Raw genomic sequence first — 9,730 nt, 5'->3', positions numbered from 1 at the left:
CAAGAATCAACCAATTACCAACTTTGCATGAAAACCCAGGAAAAAAAAAAAGAACTAATTTTAGCTGAGACATGAACCAGAACCACAAAACCCACTCAAACACCTCCATTTGGCTAGATTTAGTCAAATTAGGTCAAATCCAAGAGTTACGAAGCAAAATGCCAACTTTGACCACTAAACTTTCACAAAAAATCAAACCATTCAAATGGGATGATTCTCACATCAAAACAAAGGCATATTAATCCCCTTCAAAACGATAAGTGGATTTCAGTGATTGAACGTAAAACCAACGAAATATTACACGAACATAAAAAATCTCCAAAATTGAAACACTATCATATGCCAAAATTAAAGTAATCGAAACCCAAACAATCTTTAAGAGCTTGTTTGGATAGCATGAAAACTGAGTGATATCACTCAGTTTTCATGATCCATCATCCAAAACAAATAGGTCCCACAAATGAATGATTGTTTGGCTTGATTTTGGATGATTCTTTCCATCGCTCAAAAACTCAAAATTTTGAGTTTGGATAATGGAAACTGAAAACACAATTTTGGTGTTTTCAGATGTTTGAGTTTAATGGTAGTTTGGTAATAAAATACAATTAGTGGGACTCATGGTCAGAACACACGTGCTACACCACATTTTGTCTAATGCTTTCTTGTTCACTTTTTATCTCCCAACGTGATGAGACCTGATGCTTTCTTCTTCTTCTTCTTTTCTTTTACTTCTTTCTTTTTCTTTCCTTTTTTCTCTTTTGTTTCTTTTCTTCTTCAAGTTGGGTTTTTGCTCTTAGTTTCTTCTCTCCTTTCTTTTTTCTTTTCTTTCTTTCTTTCTTCTTCACTCTGGTTTCTTCTCCTCTTAGCTGCTTCTTCTTCCTTTCTTTTCTTTTCTTCATGCGGTGATGGCAGAGATGGCTGAGTTTAGGTCTCCGATCTAAGGATTTGGGTTTGGGTTTTTTGTTGTGGTTGTGGTGGTTTGAGGCTTGGGCTGTGGTGGAGTTTGTTTGCTTGGATTTTTTAGTGGAGGTTGTGGTTTTGGTTGAAGGCTGTTGGTGGGTTTGGATTTTTGATTCATTCGGATTTTTTGGTGGAGGTTGTGGTTGTGTTGAGGGCTGTTGGTGGTAGTGGTTGTGGTTGTGATTGTGGATTTCTAGGTTTGCCGTTGGTGGTGGTGGAGCTTGGTTGATGGTGGTGGATGAAGGGTTTGTCGTTGGTGGTGATAGAGCTGGGTTTCAATGTAGCTGGGTTTGAAGAGCATACAAGAAAAGGGACGCGGGTAGCAACCATATTCCTCTATGTAGTGTCAGTGGGTGGGTCCATCATTTTGCAAAAAATGGAGTCAAAAACTGAGATACATGACTGAGTTTTGTGACCAAACAAAAGTGTTAGATTTTTTGAGTGATAGTGGGGTTTGGCTTATGAGTTATGGGTTTTAAGTTTGAGTTATGAAAACTGAATACTGAGTTATGAAAACTGAGTGAGCCCTAAACCAAACAAGCCCTAAATCATGTGAACCATATATTATTGGAAAGCTTGTGTAATAAACTTCATTTTGAGTAGAACCAAAGCATGATTGGTGTCATGATATTTTCAAAAATGAATGGCTCGCTCCATTATGAGTACAAGAAAGACTCCACCCAAATGTGCAAATTTTCACCATGATAAATTGACAAGTTTATGACACACAAACATTAACAGGCATAACTCATCACAACAACCTACGATTTAGGAAAACTTGATGACAACGGAAAGATAATTTTATAAGATTTCCAACGCCTCATTTGCCCTGTTTTGAGAACCTAAAGACTTTCAAATTACCCTTAGAAGTTGAGAAGTAAAGTCGGAAATTGGCAAAAAGTCGCATGTCAAGCTCATCAGCCACTCAAAAAAAATGCTATAAATAGCCCTACTGAAGATGCTAAGAGCACTAGCATTAGTTGAACCATCCCAAATGCCATTTTGACATTCCAAAACTTACTTTATCTATTTTACCACACTATTTTACAATACACCATAAATTAGATGTTTTATTTTAACATTACAACACATTAAAATAATATAAACTAATAAAAAATTATTTAATTTCTCTCTCTAAACTCAGCACCACAGAGAATTAAAAAATAACCACTACACCCTCAAAGGTCAAAACCAGTGTTGTAAACCACCACTATTGCACTTGCACCAAATTACCCCTACCCATCCCCCAAAATCTCCACCACCACACCAACATTGTCATCTTCAACATTGCCAGATCCAAAAAAAATTGAGCTTCTTTCTCTTCTACAATCTTAGCCCAAGCTCGGACCCCACAACACCTCCAAAACTATTGCTGCCATGAACCAGCGCCTAAAACCCAAATTAGGAAGAAAAACAAATGGATTAGCGATTTGGTGATTGGCGGAGCAACCACCAGCACCGCTTTGCGAGATTGACAGAGATTGCCACAACCACCAGTACTACTTCATGGGGCGAGAGAGAGAACTGAGAAGACCCAAACGAGAGAGAGCACAAATAGATGAGAGAGAAATCGGTATAAAGAGGGAGTTGAATAAACAATAATAATAAAAAATTACAACATATGCCCTTACCATGTCATTTTTAGAATCTCATTGTAGCTCCATGCCAAATTTTTTGAGATTTGACATATTTGATGTTGGTTGTTTTTTGATGTTTGGTGTGCCAAATGCTAAAAATTTGGTATTTGGCACACCTAATGCCAATGCTCTAATCCTACGACAATTAAGACCTCTTATAACTCGAGTGAAATCCCAACCTAAGATAGGGTTCCTGGAGATTAGGTCAATTTTCCAAACAAGGGGAGAGTATTGCATGTTTGCTTTTTGAACATTTTACTTCATGAATTAGATTGGATTCGTCTTGTACACTATGTCATAAATCTATAAGCAACCCTTTGGAAAGAATGACCAGGGGGACTCAACCATTAAATCCGTCCTAGTTCTAAAAACCTTCAACCTTTTAAGGACATGATCATGCATTTGTCTTTGTCACCTAAACTATCTCAAACAATAATCAATGGCAAGAGGTCAAAGCCTTTTCAAGAGAGCAAATAAACAAAATGCCAATTTTCTCACCCAAAACTTGAGTCAAACTTTGAATTTTGATAAGCCATTTTTCAAAAACCCAAAAACAAATTTGACTCAACCTTTTTTTAGAGTGGTCTCTTGCAAATCCAAAACCTCTTATGTAAGCTAAGCACTAAACTTGTCTTTACATTGTAGAACCCATTTAATCAACACCCCTGTAAAGTTGGCCCATATTGCATGAACCGATAGAATTGTAGCCAATGTATCCAAGACACTTTAATGACAGATCCTTTATTGTGTCATCTGATAGGGTTTCTCTTGTAAACATTCTCTTATCTAAGAAGTGTAGTCCCCCTCGCGGACTTGTTTTTGCAAGACCTAGTTAAAAAGAAACCTTTGATACTCAAAGGAGGAAGTCATGCCAAAGAGAATGGAAACCCATGAAGATGCAGTAACCTTAACAAGGATAAAGGAGTCAAAACCAGGCCTGATCAACCTCCCAATATCGATGAACCAAGTCTCTCACGTCCTGCTCAGTAAAGGTGTAGTCACTTCTATCACGCCAAGATCAACATCCACTCCACTGACGACAAGTTAGGACCTAGCCAATACTTGTTCATATCACTAGCACTATAGGCCATCCCCTCAAGGATTGTCATGATTATAGCTCTTAAGCACGAGATTTGATTAATCATGAACTCGTCTAGTTTAGAGATAAGATTATGCATAATGACACTAGAATGCCTAGCATCTTATCAAAGCCCAGGTGGCATATCATAGTTAGGCACAACTGTAGACACACCTCAAAGGAAGAAATAGGTATAAGAGTCTAGTGCCAAGTAGACTAAGTTCTTGAGATCACTTGATTTCTCCATGCCCCTCAAGCAATAGTTAAGTAGCAATCAGCTACCTCGATATTCATGTTTATCACAAGGACACTTGCTTTGATGACCAACTCCTTAGAAATTTAAGTTTTGATATTCAACAATGCTTAAAAGGCCAATTGTGGAAAGCTAAAAGCTACAGACAAACTTTTATGCTAAGATTGGCATAAAAAAAGAAGTTAGATGGAACACCACAATATTAAAAAAAAAACACACACACACACACGCATATATATATATACACATATGAGGCTAAATAGTGCATTGGACATTCGATTGAATAATCGAACTTATACTGTTATAAGATATTGGTCAGCTTAAAAAGATTTTCAGTTGACTGGAAAACCCTTCGTCAAATGTTTTTCTGAAAAAATTTCAGTAAAACATTTTACAACTTCAAGGAAGGTGCTCCAAGAGTCCATTTTTGTAACTTATCAAAAGATATAAAAAAGCTAAAAGCTAGCTTATTTCAAGGAGGGGAAAAAAAAACAAAATAAAAAACAAAAAACAAAAATCTTGTTTCCTTTACTCAAATAGTCACTTAACGTAGCTTAAGCAAAAATGAAATCAATCCTCCCTTCTTGAAGATTCCTTAATTGAAATTTCAAGGTGCAGCTATGCTTCCACTTGGAGAAAGATATACTTGATCACAAAATCCAAACCTACTTTCCTTCTAACGAACCATGGTTATTGCATTAACATATGCAGCTCCATGATGCCAAAAACTATAACACAAATCCATTCACGAATCTATTGCAACCAACACCATCTATGAGTGCATTATTTTGTCAAAACTAGTAGGGCCCTCAAAGACTATTATTATGCATAAAAGTAAAAAAGCTAACAATGCTTTTAGCACATGTTGATTGTCCAGTCACACAATAAGAGGTTCAAAAATTAGATAAAAACTATAGCATCTTACATGCAACCAAAATTGGGAAGCTCGAATCAATTCGAGCTGCAAGCACATTTAACTATAAAAATTTAAAGTCAAACAAGAGCAAAACGCATGCCACAATCCAAAATACAGCAAAAAAGAACTTCCCATTACTATTTTAGTTTTTATTTATTTATAATTACACACATATCCGGTGGGTCTTGAGCCCACACCCTCACCCTCCACCTTACTCTTACAAGGGAATGAGGTGTCGTTTAAGCTAGAGTTAATTGGCACTTCCCATCACTAATTTATCAGTATAACTAATATCATTGCATTGATAAAAAATTTGAACAGATAGATGATATAAAATGACAATAACCACTTAACACTAGTCAAAAGAGAGATACTAAAAGCAATGGCTCTTTGGGGTAAAAAGAACTAACCTTGTACCACCTAAGGCAGTGAAATTGTCCCAAAACAATGATAAAGAAACATAATAGTACAACAAAGTGAAGTTTTTGTTAGGTGGAACCTGAACAACTTGGAAAACATAAAGGGGCAATAACATGAAAGAACTGCATTGTTCTTTCTACAATAAAAAAGATACTAAAAAAAAATGAGAAGGATGCACCTACTTTGCAAATTAAAGAATATCAGCAAGAAATCTAGCAACAATATTATTTTAAATATGAGAGAGAATGATAACTCCAAAAGAATTAAGAAGACTTTGCTGGCATAATCCAGTTGTTGGTCGAACTGAAATGCAATAAAAGCTCCAGAAGTTAAGAGAATCAACAGCATCTCACAAATTTCCAAACCAGGCCATGTAAGCAGGTCATAACCAGCAGGGAACATATTTAACAATAAGAACTTAAAAAAAAAAAAAACAAGAGAATGGTGCGAGTAGGCCACACCTTTTTTTTTTGGGGGGGGGGGGGGGGGTGGACAAAGAGGATAAAACAAGAGATGGAAGGGGTGAGAGAGAGCTGAAGAAGAAGAAGATGAAAAAGACAGCTATTTCAGTAGAATATTTTCTGCTGCAAGGATATCGTATCAGGGTAATGAGACATCAGTAGGTAGATTATTTATTTTTTAAACAGAGCAAAATAATAAAGAAAAAAGCAGCTTGCATTCAAAGACTTCCAATGACATAAACATACTTCTAAAAAAAAATAAACTTTTATACCAAATCGAAAGAAGAAGTTTGCACCAAGAATTCTAGCAAGCTTTCCACCTTCTTGAAAAACTATCAAATTTATCCCTTGCAGCTCTGCCCACCTTATAGAAAGCATTCTTCAAATCTGCCATAGTTGATTCATAGATACAGACTCATAGATAAAGACTCTTCTATCAAGCACAGGCCAGAATCCCAAATACAGCAGAAAAGAACTTCTCATCACTATTTTAGTTTTTTTATTTTTTTTATTTATTGAAAATTACACACGTAACCAGTGGGTCTTTAGCCCATATCCCCACCCTCCACCTTACTCTTAGAAGAGAATGAGGTTAAGCGAGAGCTCATTGGGACTTCCCATCACTACTTTATCAGTATAAATAATAGCATTGCATTCATCCAAATTATGAAAGGTAAAATTATTAAGTATTGGATGGACAGGGCCTAGCCCACACAACTGTCAGAGGATTAAAAAAATGACAATAGCCACTCAACACTAGTCAAAGAGGAGAAACTAAAGGCTGTGGCTCTTTGGGCAAAGAGCCATTAACCTTGTACCACCAAAGGTGGTGCAATCATGCCAAAACAATGATCAAGAAATATAAAACAGCACAACAAAGCGAAGTTTGGGCTAGGTGGAACCTGAACAACTTGGAAAACAGAAACGAGCAATAACATAAAAGAACCACATTGTTCTTTCTACACTAAATAAGATATATAAAAAATTCATGATGGCTAAATCACTTCAAATAGAAAGAAGCACCAACTTTGCATACTAAAAAATGTCAACAAGAAATCCAGCAACACTAAAAACTCATGACCATTATGCACAAAAGTAGTAAGAAGACTTTCAATTTTGTTGGCAGAATTAAATTCTTGTTGGTCAAAATGAAAATGCAATAAAAGCTCCAGAAGTTGAAAGAATCAATGGCAGCATCTCAACAATTTAAAAACCAGACCAGGTAAGCCGATCATAACCAGCTGGGAAAATATTTAACTATAAGAACTTAAAACAAACAAGAGAATGGCCCAAAGAGAGATGGAAGGGGCGAGAGAGAGAGAGAGATGAAGAAGGTGAAAAAGGTAAGACAGCTATTTCAGTAGAAGATTGTCTGATGCAAGGATATCATATCAGGGTTATGAGACATCAGTAGGTAGATTATTTATCTATAAACAGAGTAAGAAAAGGTGCTTGCATTCAAGGACATCCAATTACTTAAACATTACTCTAAAAACAAAGTAAATACCAGATCAAAAGAAGAAGAAATTTACACCACGAATTCTAGCGAGCTTTCCACCTTCTTGAAAGACTCTCAAATTTATCTCTTGCAGCTCTACCCTCCTTATAGGAAGTTTTCTTCAAATCTTCCATTGTTGATTCATATATACTGAGTCTTCTATCAAGCACCTCATCGCCATACCTCCTTAAGTCTGAGAACCTACCTAGGTTACAAAGACCAAGGAGCAAAGCATTCGCGCTCGCATCAAGAGGTGTGATATTGTTCTCGGTCGCATAGTTCCATATCTCAATGGCTGCTTCGGGGTCATAGCCTTGAAAAAGCATCGATATGGCCATCGCACAATTAGAATGCGTAGGATGCCATTCATTCTTGATCATCTCGCGAAAGAAGTTACTCACTTCGCGAACCTTCTTGCTTTTAATCAGACATTTAAAAATCATGTTATAAGTTAAAGAATCAGCAAAAACACCATTGAAGGGCATCTGATCCAAGAGCCGAATTGCATTGTCCAAATCATCATTGTCGCAGAGCAAGCCAATCATGGTATTGTACATTGTCAAGTTTGGTACCAATCCATTACCCACCATGGTATCCCACAACGCCATTGCGTTGCGCGGATTGTTCTGCTTAATAAGAATAACAAGAGCAGTGGAAAAGAATCTCAAACCTGGAAAGCAGTTATTCTTCTTCATGAGTTGAAGAAACTTGATCGCCTCATCAACCTGCGAACCACTCACGAGCGTATTCAAGAAGGTGTCATAAGCAGACATATTCTGAGGGCTCCACCCGACACTAATCACCATCTCGCCAAAAGTCCTAGTCGCCTCGGCCACATTGCCTTCTTTCTCCCACCCTTCCAACAAAATCGCGAAAGTATCCCCATCCACCGGTATCTTTGCCTTGACCTGCTCGAAGAACTCCACCGCCTTCGCAGTCTGATTGTCTTCATTACAAATCGCACTAAGCAATGAATTCACAGCGATCACATCCTTCTCAATCCCATACCTATCCATCACGTTAAAACTCATCACCGCCTCCTCGAACCTCCCCACATTGCAATAACTCCCGAAAATCGACACGAAAGTGGTGATGGACAGCACGCCTTCTTGCTTCATCGACCTCACCGCGTCCCACATCGGATCAAAGAGCTGGTTCTTGCCTAGCAAGTCAACCATGAGGTTCCACGCCGGCGTGGAGTGCTTGGTCCCCTGCTGCCCGGCCCAGCGGAAGAACTTCACCGCGGAGGACGGGTAATGGTAGCAGTATTTCAGCACCTCGCACACGAGATCGGTAGAAGGCGAGATTCCGGTGGAGGAGAGAGCGGTTTCAATGGCGGTGGGAGACGAGCGAGTGAGGATTTCGCATAAGGTTCGAGCGGTTAAGGAGATGTCAGTAGAATCCACATGAGATGGAAATTGCTGTAGGAGTCGCCCCGGTTTTAGGGTTGCGGCGTTCGTATCCTCCATTAAAGTTTTTTACAAAACCCTAGAAAAATTGTCATATAAAAAAAGTACAAGAAATGCTAATTTGGATGAAAAATTTTAGGAGATTTTTTTATTTAAAATTTACAAACACAAACAAAATGTAAAGAAACCATGGGAATTTCAAATTTGAAGAGAGAAGAGAAAAGGGGGAAAAGAGAGAGAACCTTGAAGTTGAGAGATTGCAGTAGAATCGAAGGGGGTGAGAAATTGAAGAGGAGATGAAGGGAACTGAGTTCAGAATTAGGAGCCAACTTGGAAGACCAGTCACCAGAGTCCTTCAGTGTGAGGGTGGGTAACTGGAATTTCATGGATTCTTGTTTCTTTGTTGCCCCGTGCAGCGACTCAACTGGTTTTTGGGTCGTCGAGGTCAAGGACACCCAAAAAAATAATTTTACTTTTTGATCATAATTCATTTCACCACTTTAATTTGAATTTTGTCATTCAAAAAAAAAAAAAAAAAATTAGGCTTTCCGACAATTTCCATCATCAAATAGTTCCCAATAATTGTCCCCATTTTGATATTTTTTTAATTTTTAAAATTAACAAAATTAAGAAAAACATTTTTGGATGCTCCAGTGCTCACATTTTTTCATGCTTTCATATTCACATGTTTGGATGTTTACATGCTTCTATATTCACATGAACAAATGTCATATGCTAATACCTTCTGTTGACCTTCACATGTTGGGTTTCCTCTCACATGATTTATCTCTTGCTTTCTGTTTATCTATTTCACATGACTTGTAGACGAACTCTAAGGTTTAGATGATGCACGCATTCATATAGGCTCAGTAGGCAAATCCTATTTGACCACTATCCAACAACAATATATAAAGGCTAACTATGGCTGGGCAAGCTTAAGGTGTCTAACTTCTTTCGATCTTATACCCTAACTCTGGACCTTTATAACGATCAAAACGATCATTCATAACCATTAATCAAGCCATCAGATTAAAAGATATCAAAGAAATAACTTTTAAGGGTAAAATGCACTTATATGAATCAGGTCCCGACCATACA

At 37.5% G+C, this 9,730-nt stretch overlaps 1 protein-coding gene across 1 annotated transcript; it reads right to left on the bottom strand.

Moving 5' to 3' along the window:
* Window positions 1–6,948: 6,948 nt before the first annotated feature.
* LOC126709120 (pentatricopeptide repeat-containing protein At1g77360, mitochondrial-like) lies at window positions 6,949–9,139 on the bottom strand. Its single transcript, XM_050409220.1, has 2 exons — window positions 8,875–9,139; window positions 6,949–8,711 (listed from the first exon to the last, which is right to left on the bottom strand). Exon 2 carries the CDS (start codon window positions 8,690–8,692, stop codon window positions 7,268–7,270), a length of 1,425 nt encoding a protein of 474 aa, XP_050265177.1. The 5' UTR covers window positions 8,693–8,711; window positions 8,875–9,139; the 3' UTR covers window positions 6,949–7,267.
* Window positions 9,140–9,730: the final 591 nt, after the last annotated feature.

Source organism: Quercus robur, chromosome 12 (genome assembly GCF_932294415.1).
Source record: "Quercus robur chromosome 12, dhQueRobu3.1, whole genome shotgun sequence".
NCBI lineage: Eukaryota > Viridiplantae > Streptophyta > Magnoliopsida > Fagales > Fagaceae > Quercus > Quercus robur.
The sequence above is the reverse complement of the archived record's forward strand: the minus strand, read 5'-3'. Positions and strand labels throughout refer to the sequence as shown.

Coding starts and splice junctions, on each gene's coding strand:
- LOC126709120 (XM_050409220.1), bottom strand. CDS start 8,692: ATGGAGGATACGAACGCCGCAACCCTAAAACCGGGGCGACTCCTACAG.